Here is a 25,177-nt window from a genome sequence, read left to right as displayed (position 1 = left end):
ATAAGAGTATACTATTTTAGCAACATAAAAGCCAGGTGGATGGATGCAGGGTGTATCCAAGGCTTGCACAGTTTGGGAAGTTCCCCCAGATCTCTTGACTGCCTGCCAGTGTTCTGTCTGACGGAAAGGCGTAAGCACTTTACTCTGCTAAATCCTATAGTTCCAACTGCTATAGCTCCCTAGCTTTTTGAAAAATAAACCCAACTGAAAAGTAGTTTAAAGTGGGAGAGCTATGTATTGGCATTAAAATCTGCCTAATAACGCACTGGGATCTGAGTTGGAAAAAAATTATCTGGCAATGTCATGAAGTTTTTAAAATTTGGGGATCAGGGAGAGGGAGGAACTAGGAAGGCATATTCCATTTATGAAGAAGCTAATGAAACATGGACTATGAACTAGACATTCCCTATCCAAGAGATAGGGAATCTACAGTAGCTAGACATTTGTGGATATTCATTCTGGGTCTGCTCAACCCAAAACTACATGCTGGTGGGAATACAAGAGATGAATACTCGGTTCTGGTCTCCTTGGCATTTATACCCTGGCTTTAAAGCTGAGCTTAAATGTCAACCACCTTCAGAGCCATCTAAGACTGTACTGATTCTATTTTAGAACAGACCCAATTTCAGGAGTGAGGGACTTAGGGATTCTGAGGATCTCTCCCAGTGTACTGTTCTGAAAAGATGGTAGGCCTGGGCCAGCTGCTGGGACAGGTCACAAGCCATCACCACAAACATTTATCCAGAGAGTTCATGTTTAGCACAGTCCTAAATGTTTCAGAGGAAGCTAAACATATGCAGTCTTTCTCTGATTCATAGGCACAGTAAAAAAATAACTTGAAAGGATGTCTTGACGCACAAAATATAAAAATATTAGCACACTCAGGGTGTCTGAGATGGAATTATTTTAACACGGTATTAGAGAATGGATCTAATTAGAGCTTTTCTAGTCAGAGAACACAAAGTTAGTGATTTCAATTTTGTTTTGTTTTGTTTTGCTTTTAGCCAAAAGGACAGTTGGCAATGTTCTGTTAGACATGAGTGATTGGGCGAGACTGTGAGGATAGGTCTGTGCGAGTTCATCACCATTGGATTTCATTTTTCATTTTGTGCCAACTAGAGAGCTTTGGATTTGTTAAAATATGAGCATTTACGGATTATTCCTGTACTGCTAAGTCCTCTACTAATATATGGAGGACGCATAGGCCCTATCTTATACATATAGTCTGTGTCATAGCACATATGATAAAATAACCTACCTAGTGATATAAAGAAGCCACATTAAAAATTAAATTGCTTATATACTTCTTAGTGCCATGTTTTAGGCATTATAAGCTACTATCTTTATAATAGCTGGCATATGAAAATTATAATTGCAGCTATTATTTATATGTGGGTAGATTTCTATTTTCCTATTCCTTTCACATTTTACCTCCAAAGACATTGATATGAGTTGGAAAAGCCCCTTAGAGTTATTTCAAATATAGGTTCTCATAATTACATTGTAAGCTATGAAGTCTCAAAAATAGAAGACTTTATGATCAGAAATTGAAAGGGAATCATTTTTTTTTTATCGTCCCTTGAACATCTTTGCGAAGAAATATCTTACCATGTAATATAGCTACCAGGCTGACTTATTAATAACAGCATTACTTATAATTGAGCTATTCATAGTTAAGAAGAAAAGGCCATTGTTGCAAGGTAGTATAAATGGATCCAGGGCTTTTAGTTACTGGCATCACATGGTTTTCTTTCTCTTCCACCTTCAGTGGCTGGGTTGATTGAGGCACTTGCTGAGTTAAAGAGAGCAGGACAAACATCATATGTAGCAGACGTTTTTGTGATTGCAGACCGCCCTTAGACTGCCACCATCTAACAGGCTGAGGTGATGGTCAAGGTGTGTGGCAGACAAGAGTAAAGATGGTTCCTGCAAATTCCATTACCTAGACAACCACTGTGGAGACCAATTTAGCGGTCTGTGCTCAGCCTCAAGCTAGATATTCCCTGTGGCCTAAAAATTACATTTTTTAGGTAAATACCTCCCTAGAGAAACTCATATACATGCAGAAAGATGTGTACAAGGATGCTTACTAGCTTACTGTGGCTTTCTTACAGTGAAAAAAAGTCTAGCCATCAAATGAGGAATGGATACATTCAATATGGTATAGTCATAAGGTGAAATGTTAATGCAAGGGTTAACAGAAATAGACTAGATCAATATGCCAACATGGAAAGCTCTCAAAACTACGATGTTGACTGGGGAAAAAAAGCAGGTTTCAAAATAATACACAGTTTGGTACAGTTATACAAATGTTAACAATACATTTGAAAAGTTTAGCATATTTTCATGGAGATATATATATATATACACATACATGTAAATTTGGAGAGGACTAATACCCTCTAAATTCACAGTAGCCCTAGCTTTCTGGACAGGACAAAAAGAGAAAGGGACTTGGATGGGGAAGAAAGGGGACCTCTACATTATCTGTAATATTTTTTTCTTTAAGGAAATATGGCAAAATATTCATAATTTTCCATTCTTGGTGCTAGACAGTCTCTACTTTTTTTGGGGTATTTTCTACTGGAAAATAGTTTGAAGTCCATGTCTCCTTACAGTGGATCAATATAATCATCCTCCTGTAGAAGAGCCAAATGTGTGTATGTGTATATGCATCTGCATGTGTGTGCATAGTTATAGCTGTATATGTTTTAAAGAAACATTTATCCAAATATGTCAGGTGAACATTGAGATTTTCTGTCCCTAATATGCATATTGTCTGTCTATATTTTGCCCTAAATGGCATAAATGATTACAGGTCTACTTTGTATAACAACCATGGCTTCAAGTCTTATTTTCTTCTCTTTAAAATGAGATCAGGTGCAAATGCATAGTATGTTGTTAAGAATTAGCCAGGAGCAGTGGCTCACGCCTGTAATCCCAGCACTTTGGCAGGCTGAGGCAGGTGGATCACCTGAGGTCAGGAGTTCAAGACCAGCCTGGTCAACATGGTGAAACCCCGTCTCTACTAAAAATACAAAAATTAGCTGGGCAGGGTGGTGGGTGCTTGGAGTCCCAGCTACTCGGGAGGCTGAGGCAGGAGAATCACTTGAACCCGGGAGATGGAGTTTGCAGTGAGGCAAGATGGAGGCACTGTACACCCGCCTGGGTAACAGAGCAAGACTTCGTCTCAAAAAAAAAAAAAAAAAAAAGAATATCAAACTGTGCCCAATAACTCTGATTTGAATAGTCATTATAACATTTCTTTATAGAAAAAGAAATCAAGATACCAAAAAGCCAAGTGATGTCCCAAAGGTCATAAAGTTTATTACTGGCAGTAAGTGCCTCTATGAGTGTTTGTACCAGCTGTTTAATTATCTTGAGAATAGAGTGTCAGTTTACTGCCTTTTTATTGCGCAAGTCAAATGTCTTAACTAATTTGGCTACTTATGTTTCTACATACACATGGAAATATTTGGTAGACTGCAATTATATAATTTTGAAGGATACTTTGGAAGAGTGGATAAGAAAATACATTTTCTCAGAAGCTTAGTTCATAGCATACCTCTCCAAAGCCTTTCCAACTTGAAGAAGTAGCAATTCCATTCTTATTTCTGAAATACTGAGCAATTCTTCCTTACCTTTTTTCTGCTGAAAACATCTTTAAATAGTAGTCTATAGACAAATAGTAACTTGCTAGCTTTTTCTTTTTCTCTTTCTCCTTTTTTTTTTTTTTTTTTTTTTTTTTTTTTTTTTTGAGACAGGGATCTCAGTCTGTCTCCCAGACTGGAGTGCAGTGATGTAATCTCAGTTCACTGCAGCTTTGACTCCTTGGGCTCAGATGATTCCCCCACCCTAGCCTCCCGAGTAGCTTGGACTACAGGCATGTGCCACCATGCCCAGCTAAGTTTTATATTTTTTGTAGAGACAAGGTTTTGCTGTGTTGGCCAGGCTGGTCTTAAACTCCTAAACTCAAGTGATCTGCCTCAGTCTCCCAAAGTGCTGGGTTTATAGGCAATGAGCCATTGTGCCCAGCCACTGATTTTTTCTTTCCTTTAAAAAGTTAACATATAGATTGAAGCTCTGACATTATCGAAAAGAAGAATAAACTTTCAGTTACATTTGTCCAGGTGTACTATACCTTTGGACCATCTCCTGTCCATTGTGGTTGCTGAGTACAGTGAGGAATTCTCAGTGATTCAGTGATGCAGTGTTGGCAAATGGTCCTTGGTTATAACCATTGACTAGGCATTTCATTCCATTAAGGAGAATGAGAAGAGAGCAAGTTGGTCTAGGCTTGACTGCAGTCATCGTCCTAAGCCCTGGTAGGATCGTTGAGTAGTGTAGTAGTTATCCTGTTTTCTTTTTTCCTTCTTTTTGCCAATTTGCCTATAAAAAGTGTATGTGTGTGTATATGTACATGTGTGCGTTTGACCTAGATTCAAATTCCACACTTAGTCCATGTCTAACCTTGGATAAGTCAGTAATTTTAGCTTTGTTAAGCCTCAGGTTCCACATTTGTAAAACGGGATAATAATTATACCTAACTTCATAGCATTGTCACTAAGATTAAATGAGATAATGCTAGCAAGCACATAGTAGGTCCTCAACTATGAACAGTAGGTAGTATTGTTACTAATTCACTCCTCCAACAAGTATTTATTAAGCACACACTGGGTGACAGGCACTGTGCTAGAATCGGGGGATATATGGAATCTATAATAAAGACAAAGGTCAGTCCTCGTGGGACTAACATTCTGCTGCGGTAGACAATGAACAGTAAGTAGATGATTTCACTTCTGATAATGATGGGTGTAAAACAGAGTGAAGGGTCCCAGAGTGACTGAGGAGAAGCAATTGTTTCAGCTCGGTTAGGCTGGGAGACTTTCCCTGAGGAGGTGGCATTTGAGCAGAGTCCTGAATGGAAGCCCCCAGTGAAGATCTTGGGGGCAGAGGAAACCACATATGTGAATGGTCAGGGAGAGGGTAATAAAAGGGCGCCAGTGTGCTGGGCAAGGATCCTGGGAGGCTTGAGCATCACACTAAGAATTGGTATGTTTTTCTAAGGGAAGCTGAGTTTTAGCAGGAGGTGATATAACTGATTTCTGCTTTTATGTTTTTTGAAGACAACTGCTTGGGCAGGGGATTTCTTATTATTTATCTCACCCTACTTTACAAAGGTCCATTTTTCTTCATTCTCTGAGTTTTAGACAAATTATGAGCTGTGCTGTTTTCTTGAGTCATCAGCTGATGATTCGTGTACTCTCTTTGTTGATTTAGTGATTTCTACCAATCCAGATGAAAGTTTTTTGTTTTTTTATTAGCAACTTCAAAATATCACAATAGCTAAATAATCTAGAAGGTAAGTAAAAAACAAAAATAAGTTAAAAAATCTCCAGTTGCTTGAAACTGGGAAGCAGAGGTTGCAGTGAGCTGAGATCACACCACTGCACTCCAGCCTGGGCGATAGATAAGACTCCATCTCAAAAACAACAACAGCAACAACAACAGCAACAACAGAAAACTCTAATCTTAAAAATTATAGTTATGGGATAATATTATAAAAAATAATAGTTATACTACCATTTAATTGCTTATTACATATAAAATACTTACAAAAGCATGGTGCTAAATGCTCTTCCTGTAAGCCTTTATTTAATCTTTTTAACAGTCTTGTGAGTTAGGCATTGTTATGTCCGTTTTAGAGATGAGAATTGTAGAGGGATTAAGTTTCCCATGATGACACAGCCAGTGAATAATGAACATAGGATTTAAATCCCAAAGTCATGTTCTTAGCTGCTACCTTATAGCTTCATAGGCACAGGGTTAGATTAGCAACTATTTTGTTCCTTTATGCAACCCAGTCTCACCTCTTAGTCTTCCTTATTTCTGCTTTGAATGACCAATGTCTGGTACCATTTTTTTAATGGTTTCAACCACCCTCCTGTGTCTCTTCCTGGTGAGATCTCCATCCCTTTAAAGTGCCCCCACTTCCCCAAATTATTCCTTTTACCCCCAGTGAAACTCTTATTCCTTCAGGGTTAGCTCTTAGCAGTGTTAGGATGAGAGTAATGTGATTAAACTAACTTGTACTGAATATAAGTGTCAAAAACTAATGTTTCTAATGATGACCATGTATCATTTAGGAAGAATTAATTTACAATTAAATATTGTGTTCATTCAATATTTCTTTAAAGAAGAGCTTATTAAATGATTAGTGACTGTTCTAGGGATGCAGTGTTGAATACGACAGACATATCCCTCTCTCATGGAGCTCATATTCTGTTGGAGGTGGAAGACAGTAAAACAGAAGAGAAAATGTCAGATGCTACAGAAATGTTAGGTTAGGTGCCTATGGCATTGGGAGTGGAGATAAAATGGATAAAAGCAAGAGTTCTTCTGAGCAGGACCTTGCGTAGCTGGAATGAGGGAGAGGAGTTATATTATGGATTAGGTACCAGATGAGTACTGGTGCCATTTACCAAGGAGAAGAACCCGGGAAGGGAGGTGTGGTCTCTCGGTAGGGGAAGAGGATCCTGGAGTTTGAACTTGTGGAATTCCTATGAGATGGGGAAGATGTTCATTGGAAAGTTGCATTGGTAAGCCCAGATCTTAGAGAAAGGATGAAGCTGGAGATGTCTTTCAGGAAACATTGGCATGTAGAGAACAGCTCCATCCCATGATTTGATGTTTTCTGTAACTACCTTCTTCCTCCTCTCTATTTCCCTTTCGTATTTTCACCTGGTCAATCCATTTTGGGAACTCTTCTTCAAAGAAGGAACATGTCATTATCAGTGTTACTTCTAGAAGCAGTGCCATATAGCAGGACTGTTGGGAAAAGACAAATTCAGTGCTTCTAACGTGGGCATGAAAATTACATCCCAACGTCAGAACCTGAAGTGTTGGATGAAGATATCATTGATCTTCTTTTAATGTTACTCACTGAAAACTCAAGGGCTTTTATCCTAGACCCTCCATTTTCCCTTTGGGCATTTCCTTGGGACTGGAGAAGCACAGAATGGAAGGGAATATGTTGCCCCAAATAGCCTAATAACTTAGGTGTCACTGTCTGTGCCTTGGGCTTATCTGGTAAGTGCAATGTAAACTGAGAAAGAAAACAAACCAAGACTTGACCAGCAAACAAATAAATTATATCATACATGTCAGAGAGTGGCATTGTTTTATATTGCCTTACCTCAGAAATGCTACGGTACCTGGAATATATTTCACAAAGAAGATTCTTGTATCTTTTATAGGGAAAATGTTTATGTTCAATTTCCTAATTAGACTAAATCAGTCCTTGTTTTAATTTCCAGATCACCAGTAAAATTATTGTAGACCTCTCAATATATAGTTTTAACTAACATTTTTATTGTTACAATAATCTTAGAAAACAGTTGTTTTATTACATCCATTTTACAATGGCTTAATGAGAGCCTGATACCCTCCATTGATGGAAAGATCAAATTAACTCCTTGTGGTCCTGGGATAGAGTACCTGAGAGCCTGTAGCCACGGTTCATGGAGTCCCTGGGGAGGTTTCCAATTGTGTTAGAGAGTGCAGATATTAAAGATAGAGATGAGAAGCATGTTTCTGTGGAATGAATGGTGTCCCGCACCTCCTTTGTATATTCAAGTCCTGACCCCCAATGTGATGCTGTTTAGAGATGGGGTCTTTGGGAGGTAATTAAGTTTACAGGTCATGAGAGTAGGGCCCTCATAATGGGGTTAGTGCCCTTATAAGAATACATACTAGAGAGTTTGCTTGTGTACGACTCTTTTTCTCCTTTACCCTTCCCTCTTCCCCTCTGCCTCCCTCCCTCTACCATATGAGGACACTGTGAGAAGGTGGTCATCTACAAGCCAGGAAGAGACCCCTCACCAGAACCAAGACATACTGGTATCCTATTCTCAGACTCCCAGCTCCAGAACTATAAGAAATAAATGTCTATTGCTTAACCCACCAGTTTATGGCATATTGTCATGGCAGCCTGAGCAAATTAATACATGTGTCTAAATAGAGCAAGGAGAGCCTGAGGCAGGTATAGAGGGATGGGATCCCCAAAGATTCTAAGAGTCAGAAGATGCTAGAATAGGGACCTATGGCCTAACATAGTGGGATGATGGTAGGAGTGAGTCCAGCAATGGCAAACTTGTATTTTTCTGTATGTATATGCGTTCCTGGTAGCATGTGTGTTGGTTAAGCAGATCCACCATGCAAGCCTGGAAAGGAACAGATTTGCTGTTTGCCCGAAGTCCCTTCTGAGTGGTGGAGTTGGAGACTTAAGCCCAGGTTGTCTAGTTTATAACCCCATGCTCTTTTGTATATATTAGACACTAATATTGGTATCATCAAAATAGAGACTTGTATCATTGCTATTTTATTACTATTTATTAAATTACTATTAATTACTATGACTTTCAGTACTATTATTACTATTAAGTTATTCATAGCTCTACTAATTAAATTTTATTAGAAATCTAATATATTTCAAACACAGGTATAATATTACAACATCTTCGTGAAACAAGATTTTAAGGTTAAATGATCACTACTCTTTGTGTGTATGAAAGAAAGCACCTTCTAAATTTCCCTGAAAGGTTTCTGATCCGGCTGAGGGAGGCTCTGCTGGCCATGGGAAGGGCATAGGATTTGACAGCAGAAGACCTGGTTGAGTCTTGCTTCTGCAGTTTGTTGATCTGCACGACCCTGGCAACTTGGTGAACCTTTCAGGGCCTTGGTTTCATCAGCTGTAAAAGAGGATTAATAACAACCCTTATCCTTCCTATTTCAGAAGATACATGAGATACAGAGATACATGAAATACATGAGATACAAGGTGGAAAAAATGCTTTAAAAATTGGAGAACATTATAGAATTGTTAGTATGGAGGGTGGGCACGGTGCGGGGCATCGTGCAGAGGTCTCAGAGATTGCTGGAACTGATGCCCTTTCTTCCTTAATGTCACAAAGGACAGGAGTGGTTGGAAAAAACTGTATCAGTTACAGTTCCTCATTTAAAAACGGAATAGAGCAAAATTTCTAGCCATAAAAGTTCAAGTTGACAGGTTTGAGGTAGGAAGGGGTTTATTGTAATTGTATTTACTCTGCATTTTTTTTTTTTTTTTGAGACTGAGTCTCACTCTGTCACCCAGGCTGGAGTGCAGTGGCACAATCTTGGCTCACTGCAACCTCCGCCTCCTGGGTTCAAGCAGTTCTCCTGTGTCAGCCTCCCTTGTAGCTGGGATTACAGGCATGCACCACCATGCCCAGCTAATTTTTATATTTTTAGTAGAGATGGGGTTTCACCGTGTTGATCAGGCTAGTCTCGAACTCCTGACCTCAGGTGATCTACCCGCCTTAGCCTCCCGAAGTGCTAGGATAATAGGCGTGAGCCACCGTGCCCAGCCTACTCTACTTTTTTCCTTACTTGAAAAATCCATGACTTAAATTTCACTTCAGACAGAGAAGGTGTTTAGCATTATGAGTGGGAACTACTTTGACTTCAGTCTGAGTGCTAGTGAACGTTCAGGAACGACAGAGAGGGAGATGACCCTAAAGCCAGTGATGCCTCTGGCCTGGCTCAGACTTTTCATAGGGGGATCTGTGGAGCCCCATCAGGAATTGAGGAATGGAAAAGATCGGGGATCCTTTCAACTCACTGGTGGGATGAGCCCCGCTCTGGGAACTCCCTGGCTGCTCTAGGAACCTGCAGGGCTGATAGCACGGCCTAAGCCCAAGAAGAGACTCTGGACAGCCCTGTCCCTGCCATTCTCTCTGTCCTGTTCACACCCCTCTCCTTTTGTCATCCTGTGTATGGTGCCCCACCCCCTCAAGGCAAGCATCCACTTCTGGTTATTTAGTTTCAAAGTCTGCCTGCTTGATGCAGCTCATGTCCAGCTGCAGGTAAGAGGTGGAAACCCTGGTGCACCCCTCGTCCTGCCTCAGCATCGATACTTGCAGTTTCTGTGGCTACCTCAGTGGAAATGATCTTTCAGCGCATTTCTTCTCATAACACAGAATTTTGCTTCTGGGTAAGCTTTTCTCCTGTGATCCAGGATATTGGACAGCTGTTGAGTGGCATTTGCTTTTCTACTTTCATCTTACCCCAGTCTTCCCAATGACTTGTCAAAGTTTAAAATGTCAACTGTCTTCTGATGCCAACATAAACATTCATCCAGCTTCCTTAATCCAAGCGCACAGCTGAATTCAGAAGTCTATCTACACTAACAGTGCCAGTCTGTTTCTTATGGTCCAATCTAGAGGAATTTCCTTAATCCTTTGTCTAGGTTTGATTTCACGTAGGGAGCTTGGAGTATGGAAAATAGCACATTGCTATTACCTACTGAAAGAGCATGGTCTGGCAGGGGGATGGGGACCTTGACCTTCCACTGGCCAACTGACTTTGTGGTCCCAGTCCACCCCCTCTGGTCCTCTCCTTCCTTGTCTCTGTGAAAAGAGCGAACTGGATGCTATGGCTCCTTTCAGTTCTGACTCTAATGATCTAACTTTCTTTGGCTGGTTTTAATATGTGAAAAAACTACCTAGCAGACCCCACTTCTTCCTGTTGGCCTCCTATCCCCAGGACTCAGACTTTGAGTGGTTTTTGCTGACAAGTCAAAAATGTGCACGAAGCCATTCAAATAGACCATCTAGCCAGTGATAGGGAATGTGATTTATGATAGCAGTTGCTGGGATCTACATAGAGAATTTTATTTCCTTAAAGCCAACTGACCTGAGTGGAAATTGGGACCGCAAATCTCAGACACTTCCGCATGTACTGGCTCAGGCAAAATTGGTAAAAGATGTGGCTGTTCTCGCTGAAATATTTGCATTTAATTTAATGGTAGCTTGCATATTTGCACAGTGTTTTGCAGTTGTTTTTTTTTTTTTACATGCTGTTTAATCTTTTCAAAACTCCATAGTATAACCAAAGCAGTTATGACCACTCCTGAGAAAGTCCACCTCAACTATGCATGTGCCCTGGATGCCACCACCTCGGCCAGCGTGCAGCATATGCCCCACCATGCTGCCCAATTTAAAACCAGATTAATTAGCACTGTTTGTGAAAGCTTTTCATTTGACCTCAACCACTGGAAAAGCAAATAGTGATTCATGAAATAAAGTAAATGAGTAAATATGGTCAGAGTAGGCTGTACAAAATGCGAAGAGTCCTCCTCTAGGGAGACAGCCTCACTCTGACTCTCCAGGCCCAGGGAAGCTGCCAGTGGTGTCACACACTCTATTGCTGATCTAGGGAGGAAGTGGCTCTGTAAAAAAATACTGGCATTCTTTACTCAAGTTTGCTTGATGTTGGAGTTGTAAGTGACCTCGAAGGGCATTTTAATGGGCTGAATTGTGGCCCCTGAAGATTCATAACCCACACTACCTCAGAGTGCAACCATATTTAAAGTTAGGGTCTTTAAGGAGGTGTGAAATTAAAATCAGTCATTAGGGTCAGCCCTCATCCGTTATGAGCAGTGTCCTTGTGAGAAGAGGAGATTGGGGCCACAAATAGGCACAAGCGAAAATAGGAAATGACACAGGGAGAGGATGACTTGTCTGCAAGCCAACGAGAGGGGTCCTGGAGAAACCAACACTGCCAACACCTTGATTTTGGACTTTTGGCTCCCAGAACTGTGAGAAAATGAATTTCTGTTGTTGAAGCCACCCAGTCTGTGGTATTTGTTACAGCAGCCTTAGCAAGCTAATACAGTCCTGTAGGCCTAGCTTCACCCTAGTTTTAGATTCCCTTCCCCCACGTGCTCGACAGATGGTTATTAGCCTTTGCTTGGCCACTTCTAGAGATACAGAACTTGCTATCTCCAAAGGCAGTGGAGGTCACTTGAGACTCTTTCAGTGGAAGTGGCAAAAAACCTTACCCGGAGTAACTTAAGTAAAATGGGGACTGTATTGTCCAATTGAGAAGTCCAGCCAATGACTGCTGGTGTAGCTTTAATTGGGTCTCATATGATGCGATCAGAATGCATCTCTCCCTCTATTAGCTCCGTCTCCTTTTGGGCATGCTTACTCATCTCCCCTAGTTTCTGCTTAGCAGAAGGTAAAACAACAACATCTATTGTACTGGCTACTTCTGCTTAGCAGAAGGTAAAACAACAACACCTATTGTACTGACTGCTCCCAAGTCTGACATAGAGAGTGGGTCCACTCCCTCTTCAGTAGAAAAGCCCTTCCCATCCTTGAGTCTCACCTGCGGTTTTGCTTCTCCAGCTCCCTAGGGGTTTCTCCCAGAACATCCTATCCAAGACTCTCCTTTTTCCTCCCTCCCTATTCTGGCTCCTTTCTCTTTTGTTTTCGTCAGTGATCTCTTAGGATGTGATGCCCTTAACTGTACCCATTCCTGCCATGTCTGGCCACAGTCAGGAACAGCAGGATTAGTATCTGCTTTTTATTTGGTCATGACATTCCTTCAACCTGAGTTTTGATGAACTTGTTCAGCTTCCTCAAATTTAACTTAGGGTCAAGTAAAATTCTTGAGGCCTTTTAAAAATTAACTGCTATGCAAAATGTCAGTGATTCTTCTCAGGAAATTATAGTGTTTGTGTCATATGTATACCTAAGCCATATCCTAGGAAATTTTTAAACAAAATTGTGGGCGGGGGTGTGTGTGTGTGTACATTCAGTCATTTGACTAAATAGAAAATGTAACAACAAAACAGCATATTGTGTCTTCCAAGTCGTTGGGTTCCATTAATCAAGGTTCTATTTTGCTTTAAACATCTCTACTTTTCTACCTGGAGATACACACAACTTAAGAAACAAAACAGATAAACTAAAATAACAATGGAGAGATGTAAACGTGGTCACAGCCCAGTGACCAGCACAGTGATCCTGCTGATGGTGACCACAGTTACACTCTTAGCTTATTTTAGAGAGGAAGAATCTGAACACAACAAAATGATTTCCGGCTAGTAGAGACTCAGACCCAAACTACTTTTACCTTTTCTTTTTCTATCAGAAACAATAGAAGGAAGTATTAGTAGCTGCAGAAAACATAAACAGCTAAATATTATTTCTAATTCACTCTCTGACATACAGTGTGATTCTTATGCTCTGTTCTACAAGGTTGGGTCAGTGGCCAGCCATACCTGCTGGCTGATAAAAGCTTGGTGGCTCCCAGGATCTTCTTGGTGATCCCTTCAGCTATGCTGTGGGACTACCACTGACTCTGAGCTTTGTGGCTTGTATCCTAGCTCTTACTCTTCTGGTGAGATAGGCTTGTGGTGAACAGAACCCCGTTATCTGCTCAGCACATGTGCTGAAGTTCCATTGCACAGTGCTTCAGGATGCTCCAAATAAACAAATTGTAATCAGCTACCCATTGAGCTATTTATTGCTTGTCCACATAAATGAAAATATGTATTTTCAACCATAGCCTATTAATGTTAGTCAAAAATGTTGCAGAATATAGACATCTATTTTTAAATATATTTATAGGCCTCTTTTCTAAGTCCATTCATTCTTTCACATACCCATCACTTATTCCTATACCATAATCAGATATCTTAAACGTACACACACTCACGTATGCACACACGTATATCTGCATAGTGTATATCCCTAGTGCTTAGCACAGAGTATGTTCAATAAGTATTTGTTAATTGATATTCTATTTGAAGTATTCATATTTTCTCTCCAGTTTGGGACTGTTTACCAAGTGCCTGGTATGTGTCAAGCACTGGGGATAAAACTGAGCCAGCATAATATGAAAGTCCTCACCCTGCATGGAGAATGCGGTCAGGTTGTAGGTGCACTGTTACAATCAAGATAAGTGTTGTGAGGAGAGGCACATGATGCTGCAATCATGTATTAAAGGGGATGGACCAGGCATGAGATGGAGCTGGGTGAGAGCTGAAGAATGTCAAGACACAGAGACAGGTGGGGATGGTGGCCCAGTGAGTCCATTTGTCATCCCTGTGAGTGGAAGGCCTGAGAGCTAGGCAGTGTTGTGCCAGACAAGGTGACAAGGAAAGATATTTTATAATAGAATCTTCTTTATGTCAGCAATTTTGATGCAGACGTTCCTACTGTGTTACATAGACTTTCTGATGATCCATGCAGCTCTTGAAGCAAACAAACACTCTTGTTAAGTCTGACACAGAACACCATTTTCTTTGTCCAGAAAGAAAATGATTATGGCAACACTATTTCCTGTGCCTTTCTTAACTGTTTAGACAACTATATGGTTTACTCACACTCAATCTCCCAAGAGTTTCAAAAGAAAGGAATGATTTAAATACGAACTAAGCTAGAATGTTGTATGGTTTTGAAGCCAAAGTAGAAACCCAGACAGTGATCCATTCAGGTTGAGAACCGGGGGTCAAACATCACACATCATTTAATGTGTCTGTTTATACTGCATGAAACACAGTGACTTGATGTCTGTTCATTCTTTGAGAAAGTAGACATGCACTTGGAAAAACATTCAGTATTTAGTAAAATCTCTCCCCCACCCCTTGGGCAGTCCCCCAATTCCTCTCCTTAGAGACCATCCGTTATGTGAGGTTCTAGTGTTGTATCCTTTTAGAGATACTCTGTTCATGTGTAAGTATGTAGCTGTATGTGTCACTTCCTTTTTCTGACATAAATATTACAATACTATACTTACTATTCTGCAATGTCTTTTACCTTGCTTTAAGTGACAAACAGTTCTGGAGGCTGGGAAGTGCAAGATCAAAGTGTTGGCAGGTTCGGTGACTGGTAAAGGCCTCGTTCTCTGCCTCAAGATAGCGCCTTGAAAGCTGTGTTCTCTCATGGCAGAAGGCAGAAGGGCAAAAGGGGGAAACAGCTCCCTCACACCTCTTTTACCCACTCATGAGGGCTCCACTCTCATGACTCAATCACCTCCTTCATACTATCATCACATTGGTGAATAAGTTTCAACCTATGAATTTTGGAGGGGATACAGACATTTAAATTATAGCATCTACAATCTGTGATTTCTACCAGTTTTAATTTTTTTTTTTTTTTTAGTGTGGACCATGAACCTTAAGATACTTTCAAAACAATCTGAGAGCAGAAGTCTTTTAATTTAAAAATTTAAAGGTTGCCTTTCCCATGCCTAATTTGACAGTAGTTTTTTCCCCACCGTTTAAATCTTCATTATTATGTGATTATTAAAAAGTACATAACTCACTAATACAAACTCAAAATCTACAGAAATATACTCCTTAGGCAATGAAGGGACCTGTCACCACAGATTTCCAAGTTATCGTTGTTCATGATTTGCTGTCTGTCTCCTTCTTGGTTTGTTTTTGTATTAATATAATGTGAATATGGATATTAATTGATTCCATATTGAATACACATGCAGACATTTTATGGAGAAATGGGAACAGAATAACCATTGTTTTAAGAGATTTACCTCATGGTTCTCAACAGGGGCCATTTAAAAATGTGCGTAGGAGCTATTTTAGTGTTTCAGACACTGGCATTTAGCACCCAAGGGTCAGGGATTTTAAACATCCCACAGTGAATGGTGGATCCCACACAATAAAGAACTGCACCATCCAAAATGATAGTAGCTTGTTGAGAAATACTGTTTTCATAAGAATAATGCTTCCTTTTGCCCTCATATTTTATCAGTTTATATAAGATTATATTAAATGATGTTACAGATTCATGGAGTACCTGAGCAAGGCAGGCTCTTTTTGAGTACAAAGAGGAAGAAGACATAGCCGTTGCCTCCCAGGGACTCAGTCTTCAGTGTGCAACAGACTGTGATGAGTCTTCTAATGGAAACAAAGAGTGTAGCAGAGGAACGGCGGGGGGATAGGAGGACTAATTATACCTGGAGACATCTTGGGAGGCTTCTTGGAAGGGATGATCCCTTTCAACAGTGGGACTCTCAAAATCAGAGGTACCAGTGCCCCAAGTCGGATCTTGGAAAAAGGGTGAGAGATGCTGTCAGCCCTGCTACTTCTAGGCAAGCGCTTGGTCTGAACTTGAGCTGTGGCAGCTCCTGCCTGTTGCTCAGGTCATTGATTCTGTGGCCATGTCTCCTCTCCTCTCTGGCCACTCTTGCCACCATTCTAGCATTAGAGGAGTGTACCATGATGTAACTCAGGCCACCTTCTTGGGATGGGAATCCCAAGGAATGCCAGCTATGATTCTTTCAAACCAGCCAGTCCTGGAGTGGGACACAGGATGCAGGAGATGCCATGGAGAGGACAAAAAAATGGGGAGAGAGGATGACAAGACTCCAGACAGTTACAGCAAAGCCCTATTCTGCTAGTCAGGGACAGAGAAATCCTGGCAGGATATCCATAGTAACATTATATCATGGAAGATAGCTGAGAGGAGGGGGACAGTTATGAGAAAACAAATTTTCTAGACTAAGATTTAATTCTTTCAAGGCCTAAACCTTATATTTTAATTATTTTCTAAAGAGTTTGGATATATATTTTCTTACTCTCTTAAACTGACAATAGAGAACATCATCTTACTTAGGTCAACAGTGTGAATCAGTGATTATGTAGAAATAAGCTTCATTCCTGGGGAGGAGGGCACATCAAGTGCTTGTGCTGAGCACAGGACTCTCCACTCCTAATCAGCAGCTGATGTCTGCCCACTCAGCCTACTCTAGGAAGACATCTATAACAATTCTAAAAAAAAAAATTTTTTTAGGGACAAGTTTATATAGGCCATAAAAGGATAATCTGGGACCAGATGAATGGCTTATGCCTGTAATCCCAGCAACTTTGGGTGACTGAGATAGGAGGATTGCTTGAGCCCAGGAGTTCATGACCAGCCTGGGCAACATAATGAGACTTTATGTCTACTAAAAATCAAGTTAGCTTGGCGTGATGGTGCACACTTGTAGTCCCAGCTACTTGGGGGGCTGAGGTGGGATCACTTAGGCTCTGGTGGTCAAGGCTGCATTGAGCTGTGATGATGCTACTATGCTCCAGCCTGGGCAACAGAGCAGGACCCTGTCTCAAATAAATAAATAAATAAAAATTAAAAATCTGAGAATGATGGAGCCCAACCTAAAGGTGCACCATATACTGTCTACCATACAGAAAACTTAATCCAGTTCATATATGAGGCAGTTCATATATATAGACTGTGCTCCAGGGATCTGGTGTCAACAACCAGCTCTTTTCATTAGGAAATCTAGTAAAAACTCCAGCCAGGTATAGCTGAGGAAATTGCCCAAGTGGTCTGTGACCTGTTTGAAATATTGCTTTTTGAACCTTGGTTTGTTGCTGGTCTGTCTTCATCTCCCACCCTGGCCTCGAGCAACCTTGTATGCATTGGTTGGTGTGCGTGCATCTTTGTGTGAGGGCTTGCAACACAAATTGTAGACAAGTGTAAGTCTAACTGCAAATATCCAACTTCCAAGTGATAAAAAACAATCTTCATCTGGGGGCTTTCATTTGTATCCAGTGTATTATTATAATTATTTTGGGAAGTTTTGTTTCTCTGCCAGAGGTTTTGCAAAATGCTTGTCGCCATCAGTCATTAGATGAGTATAGGTTCTCTGGTGGTGCTGCTCTTTTGCCTCTCAGATCTGGGCATTGAAAGATAACTCCACTTAGGTCTTTCTTTGCTGCTCACACCCTGTGTTGTTTCTGGAATAATATCCAGACTGTATCTGGACTGGAAAAGTTCTTTCTTCAAAAATCCTTAGACTACGATCCTTCTTGTGTCTGTCAGTCACCCTGTCTGGCCACAGATGCTTGATATTCTGTGGTGAACCCTTGTTCGCTTTGTTTCCTCTGCCTGTGATGCTCTTTCTGCCCTCTTTGGCCAACCACTTCTAACTCAGGTGGCCTCAAACCCAGAGTCAGCTAAGGGTCTCTCCTGTGTCCCATTGCACTCTTTGGATATCTCTTAGTGTATTATATTTAACTTACTTGTTTATGTGTTTGTCTCCTCCACTAGGCTGTAAGTCCCTTGAAGACAAGGTAGATTTCCTCTTCATTTTTATTCCCCTCACAGTATATGGTACATAGTGGCATCTTAATAAATGTTTATTGAGCAAAATTTATGTTCATTGTGGTTTTTAGTGCCTCTTGGTGGGAGTGGGGGAGGGTGGATTTAGCCATATTATAGTTGGTTAAATTTAGAAAAGTAGGGTCTCACAACTAACTACACTGTTAGGAATTACAGAATGACTCATCATTCATTGTATCTATATCTTAACATTCTTGAAAAAACTACCAGTTTTATTATAACCACAAATCAGCTTAAACTGCTAATACTGTGAATTGTGCTTATATAAGAAATTAGAATCTGTAAGCATTTTTCTCTCCTACTCTTGTATTTTGCTCGAATACACGATAAAAATGACTGGCAGGTGATTTGGATTTTCCACAGTGTAGTGTTTTCTGCTGCATCATTTGCTTCTTATCAGTTGTGTTCCTCTTTATAGATAATTTCACTTTACCAACCACCTGTTCTAAAATTGCCTTTGTTTCTTGTCTACTTTTATTACTACTGACTTCCTATTCTGAAATAGGACAGTCATGTTGTTTTTGAGTTTTATCATTATAGGTGTTCAGTAGGTATCTGTATCTCGTTGAGAGACTTTTTTTTTTTCAGTGTCTTGTATTTCCAGACATCAGTGCCCAGGAAAATTCTAGGACCCTGAACACGTGCTCATAGTCAGCATAAAAAGGAATTTGATTGTCTAGAAAATGATCCAGTAAAATACACTTTAAATTCCTTTATATTAGCAAATCCCTAACTTTATGAGAGTGAATGTGTTCATTTGCTTGGGTTACCATAACAAAGTACCACAGTCTGGGTGGCTTAAAAAACAGAAGTTTATGGCCGGACGTGGTGGCTCACGCCTGTAGTCCCAGTACTTTGGGAGGCCGAGGCAGGTGGATCACTTTAGGTCTGGAGTTCAAGACCAGCCTGGCCAACATAGTGAAAGCCTATGTCTACTAAAAATACAAAAATTGGCCGGACGTGGTAGCATGCACCTGTAATCCTAGCTGCTTGGGAGGCTGAGGCAAGAGAATCACTTGAATCCGGGAGGTGGAGGTTGTAGTGAGCCAAGATCATGCCATTGCAAAGCAAAGCAAAGCAAAACAAAACAAAACAAAACTGGAAGTTTATTTCTTCACAGTTCTGAAGGCAAAAAGTCCAAAATTGTCAGCAGGGTTGGTTACTTCCGAGGGCCTCTCTCTTTGGCTTAGGAGTTTTTACTTCTTCCCTTGTGCCTGTTTGTGTCCTAATCTCTTCTTGTAAAAACAACAGTTATATTGGATTAGGACCTATCCATATGACATCATTACCTCTTCTAAGGCCCTGTTTCCAAATACAGTCACATTTTGAGATACTGAGGGTTAGAACTTAGGACTTCAACACATGAACTGGGGGAACACATGGTTCAGTCATAACAGTGCGTACTATGGCAGTTTATATACCCCATTCTGATACCGAAGTACTTTTCAGTAACTATTCAGTAAATATATGTGTACTTCTTTGCCTTTTCATAGATCCAAATGCTGTCTTTCTTTCTGCTCACAGTTTTACCCTTGCTGATTTCTTGAAGCCACTGGCTTCCCCAAAATGGTTGGTGAGTAAGGAATGTGAATGCTCCTGTCTTTTGGAATACTAGGATAAAAGTTTTGTCAGAAACCAAAGAGTATTTACTTGGATACTTTAAGATGATGATGATGAATCAGTTTTTGAGTGCTTATTTTGGGCGAATCATTGTGTCGTTTTCACAACAAACCTACAGAATACATGTTTTTATCCCCACCTGATATATGAGGAAACTGAGGCTCAGAAAGATGAAGTAACCTTGACCTGGATACTTCTTATTTTGTGTTTTATTTTTTAGGGTACCTGTTTGCTCCTAAAGGACCATCAATTGTGAAAGTAGAAATGTGGGAAAGAAGTGAAGGCTATAGGAAGTTCATAGCCACTCAGCTTGTTGGTGGCAATCTGAGACCTAAGGGTCCCAGAAGTTGTGAAGCAGTCACTCTAGTAACTGAATTCCATCTGGGGAGAGGTTTGAAGGCAAAGCACAATCTACCTCCTAAACTGGATCAATTGACACTGGGTTATTTTAAGCCAGGAGTTTTGGACTATGGCCTGGATTGAATTACAGTTGTCATGGCAACCCTGATTCAGAGGTGGGCTCAAAAGATAGCTTCAGGATAGGCAATTTGTGAACACTAGGAAAGTGGATTACCAAAATTGTTTTATGATGGGATTATATGACAGTGTTACTGGGGACAGCTTGGAATGAGTTAGACCACTGGTTCTCCACCCTGGTTCAGTAAGAAAACAACCTGGACAACTTTCAAAATGCCTGGGTTTCAACTGTGGAGATCTTTATTGAGATAGGTGTGGGCCTTGGCATCGGTAATTGTAAACAGTTACTAGAGTAAATCTGATGTCTAGGCAAGGTTAAGAATTAAGGAGCTGGCTCATGCCTGTAATTCCAGCATTTTGGGAGGCCGAGGTGGGCGGACCACCTGAGGTCAGGAGTTTGAGACCAACCTGGCCAACATAGCGAAACCCCGTCTCTACTAAAAATACAAAAATTAGCCGGGCGTGGTGGCACATGCCTGTAATCCCAGCTATCAGGAGGCTGAAGCCGGAGAACTGCTTGAACCTGGGAGGCAGAGGTTGCGGTGAGCTGAGATCATGCCACTGCACCCTAGCCTCGGCAACAGAGCGAGACTCTGTCTCAAAAAAAGAAAAAGAATTAAGGAGTGAGGCCAAGTCAATGGCAAGCTGTGGCCCACTGACCAAATCTGGCCTGCTGCCTGTTTTTATGTGGCCTGTGAACTAAGAATAACAGTTTCTACATTTTTAAATGGTCGAAAAAAATCACAAGAAGAATAAGATTTTGTGACACGTGAAAATTATTTTATGAAATCTGCATTTCACTGTTCATAATTCAGCTCTCATTGGAACATGGCCATGCTCATTCAGTTACATATTGCCTGTGGCTGCTTTCATGCTATAGCAGCAGAGCTGAGGAGTTGTAACAGAGACCATGTAGCTTGTGAAGCCTAAACTGTTTTAATGTGTCGTCCTTTATAGAAAAATGTTTGCTGACCCCTGAGTTAGGCTAAAGAGAGGCCATCCACAGGGCTGGCTTAGAATTTGTAAAAGGAGGCACAGGTTTGTGTAACTTGTGTGTTCATGTAGTACATTTTGCATTTTAATTTCCTGTGGCTTTTTTTCCCCCTAGCAGAGGGAAATTGATGAATCTATAGCAAGTTTGTTCAATAAAATTTTCATTAAAGCAGATTGAAACGTACTTTTCTCCTCAAAACACACAAGTACAAAGAACATACTGTCCATAGAACAAGATGACCCAGATTTTTTGTAATACTTCACTGAGAATCTGCTAAATCTCTCTAATATCTATTGCCTATTTCATCCTTGCCCCTCAACCTTTTCTTTTTTGTATTTTTTTCATCTTTCTTTTTCATATGTGAGATTAGTGATAGCGGGGTGTCTGAGAGCATTTCCCTTTGTTGATTCAGTGTTGGGAAAAAGGGAACAGTGTTCATAGGAATGATTTTTTTTTTTTTTTGGAGACAGGGTCTTGCTCTGTTTCCCAGGCTGGAGTGCAGTGGTGGGATTATGGCTCAGGGCAGCCTAGACCTCCCAGGCTCAAGCGATCCTACCTCAGCCTCCCAAGTAGCTGGGACTATAGGTGTGCGCCACCAAGCCTGGCTATTTTTTTTTTCTTGGTAGAGACAGGGTCTCACTATGTTGCCCAGGCTGGTCTTGAACTCTTGGACTCAAGTGATCCTCCTGCCTCAGCCTCCCTGGGTGCTCAGATTACAGGCATGAGCCAACACACTCAGTCAGGGATGATTTTAACATAAAAAGCAAGATTAGGAAAATACCACTGATTGTCATGTTGGCTTATTTCTTTTACCTTTTACTTTTCATCAAATTGGATTCAGAGAACAGAGCATTAAGGTTAGGAAAATTAACAGAAAATAGAAAACAAGGAAGAAAGATAAATCCCTACCATTAGGGTGTGTTTTTGTGCAGAGAAGTAGCCACTCTTTCCTTCCAAACCAGCCCATCCAGTTCAGAATGAGAGATTGAAACCTTGTGCTTGGGTGCAGCACTTTCGACCTTTGCTTATTTTATTTCTACTTATACTTTTGGTAGTGGTAATGGTGGGGGTGGGAGAATGCAAGAGGTTGGTGTATATTTATTAGTTTTGTAAACATACGATACCACGGATTTTTTAAAAGATGAACATGTATCCATTGAACTGATAGGAGAAACTATTTGATTTCCAAATAGTTGATAGTAGTGAATGAGTGATCGTTTTCAATGACCTTGAGAGTCTCCCTGTGAAACTGCTTGGTGTCTTGGGTACTGTGAGCAAGGCCACATTCATGTTTACATATTCTCATTTTTATCCTTCCTTCCCCCATTGTAGTGAAGTGGCTACAATCCCAGGCATATTTCTTCTACAGCCACCTGGAAGGAAGCCAGTAATGTCATTACAGATGGCAGTGTGCCCGGACTATCTTAAAAAAGCATCATCTCTGCTACGAATTAAGTTTCAGGAAGGGTGATGTTCGCTTTTATATTAACAAACATTTTGAAAAGGCTGAGGGCAGATATGTTAGAAGCAGTCTTCTTCCTAAATTCATGCTTAAATGTAATTGTCCTTCAGTTTTCCCACTCCTGAGTTTGGAGTCTGCTGGATGATGGGTGGTTTGGGGAAGGAAAAGGTAGGTAATATTTGCTCGTTTTGTATTCATATTAGATTTTGTATTAGGGCCTCAGTTTATTTTCCTTTGCTTTTTTTTTTTTTCTTTTTAGGGTTCTGTACATTGGTCTGGCCTGCAATACGGCTCGCTATATTTATATTTCCTACCTGGAGAATGCCTGGACTGTTCTCCCCATGGAAGTTCTTCAAGGTAAGTTAACAGCTGGGATTGAAATTATTTCTCTACCTTCCCTGAGCTGTGGCTAAAAGCCCAGTGGCCTTCAGCATCTGATTCTATAAAGGAAGGGCAGGCCTACTGTTTCATGTGATTTTGAAGTGGTTGTTAAGGAAGAGATGACATCAGGAGGGATGGTTTCTCGGTTACCTGAGTGCTGCTCTATGTTGAGCCAAACAAAGCTGGACTTGACCCACACCCTTGTGATTAAACAACGGAAGAGGAACTCTAGAATAAACTCCTGTGCACAACTGTTAGACATGGACATCCAAGGGTGGTTTTAAAATATAAAAATATTTATCTTTTAAAGTTGTTGGTGTTTTTAGTTTTGTAGGTTAACTATACTTACTGAAAAAAGATTGTTGTCATAATTATTTTATCTCTTCAGTTATTTTTATCACATCTGGTGACTTATAACTAAAGCTTTATAGCCACATTGTTGTTTTTCCATGAACTTAAAAAAATCTCTGCTCAAATGCCCTGCCCTGAATGCTTCTCTCTGCTTCAGTGTACTGTTTCCCATCAAGACACAACTGAAAAATTTCTGGAAGGCTCTCGTCATGTAGCTGAAGAGTGCCAAAGAAATGGATTACTATTCAAAACTCATTGCCATGTTAGCTCATATAGTAATGACTACATCCTGAAAAGTCCTGATTGGCATCATGATTAAAATAAAGGTTCAGGACAAGATCGCTGGAGTTGAGTGACAGCCCAGGCTACTAAATCATTAATTGCACTAAACAGTCTGTGATTATATACAATTTCATTAGCTTTATAGATTGCCATTATCATTTTCCCTTACCCTAAGGAGACAAATACGGTACAATCAATGTAATTAATTTCTTGTCATGATGAAAGATTGAGAATTTCAATCTTTTAAGGTGAAAGATTAATAATTATACATCTAAACAGAATGTACAAAATGCCAGCTCATTCATCAAATTCCATCATAGCAATGAAAAAAGAACTTATTATCCTAATTGAAAGGAGATATAATTTATAGTCACATTATAATTATAAAACTCAAGTGTGTATATATATATATATATATATATACTTGAAGATGCTTTTCTCAGATTTGATGCAATGGTGTAGCTAGTGAAAGGAGATTTTGTTTACAAATATATAGAAAATGGAAACTTGGTCTTATAATAAGAAATTATTTTTTCTAATAATTAGAACTCTGGATGGGTCTTGAGGGGAGGCACACATCTCAGCTTTGTGTCATTTAAGAATAACAATGCATTAAACAGACACTGCAGGTAAGAATGATTCAATAACAAGGTAATATATGCAACACAGTTCTTAGGATTTCCCACCTCTGGTTCCTGTTCTATCCTGACCTGGCTTAATCGCTTTGTTTATTGGTATGCTACAGTATGCAGACTCTATAAATAAAGATTTGTATACCTACAGAACAGAAACGACTATATATTGTAATTATACATACATATAACTTTTTTATCCTTTTAGTTTAAAATGAATTAGGTGGAAAAGGACAGCTTCCGTAAGTGACTCAGGAACAGAGAACAGCCATGAAATGGTTAAAGAACAACAGAATAATTTTATAAGAGGAAAAAACAAATGCTGTGTGAATTTAAAAATGCATTTTTCCTGTTAATCTATTAAAGATAAATTAAATGGTGACTAAGAGCCAGGCAGTATGCTGGGTGCTGAGAATGTAATAAAATATATACATATATTAACTCAGGCCCCAAGGTCTCACCATCTGTTCTGGAAGCCAGATGCGTAAACACATAACTATACAGCATGTTAGATGGAATCATAGAAAAATGTGCTAGGTAACAGATAAGGAGCTTACCCTAAGGACAATAATTAACTTTGTGAAGCAGGGAGTGGGAGGATGAAGAATCACATAAGCCAGACTCTGAAGAGCAAATAGGAATCCACCAGGTGGCCTAAAGGGAGTAGGCATTCCAGCATGGGGGAAGAACTGTGTGCGAAGACACAGAAGAGGACAGAATGGCCTCTTCAGGGAGCATAAGTGGTGTTCCAGGGCTAGGGCTTGAAGCATTTATCATCTCAAGCTGCCAACGCAGGACATGTTTTATAATACTTGTATGCACCTCAGGGGTATTATCCCAGGATTTAGGGAGCTGGCCATGCTCTGAATCTAAACAAGAATTCTGCTTCCTAGGGCAGGCTACGATACATACTTCTGTGTTTCATTTTATTCTCCCCTATGCCAGTAGAAACCTAGTTACTGATCTGAAGCCAGTGAAGAGGATCTGTAAATACAGCCTT

The 25,177-nt window shown here is 40.3% G+C and overlaps 1 protein-coding gene across 1 annotated transcript in view; it reads left to right on the top strand.

Annotated features, from left to right (window-relative positions):
- MFSD6 (major facilitator superfamily domain containing 6) overlaps nucleotides 1-25,177 on the top strand; it is a 79,759-nt gene that overhangs the window by 30,999 nt on the left and 23,583 nt on the right. Inside the window, exon 3 of the mRNA XM_011974225.1 lies at nucleotides 22,791-22,888. Within this exon, the coding sequence (XP_011829615.1) occupies nucleotides 22,791-22,888 (98 nt within the window). The remainder of the gene's footprint in view (nucleotides 1-22,790; nucleotides 22,889-25,177) is intronic.

This window comes from Mandrillus leucophaeus, unplaced genomic scaffold, assembly GCF_000951045.1.
Source record: "Mandrillus leucophaeus isolate KB7577 unplaced genomic scaffold, Mleu.le_1.0 Scaffold143, whole genome shotgun sequence".
NCBI classification, from domain to species: domain Eukaryota; kingdom Metazoa; phylum Chordata; class Mammalia; order Primates; family Cercopithecidae; genus Mandrillus; species Mandrillus leucophaeus.
This window is presented reverse-complemented; position numbering and strand designations above follow the sequence as displayed.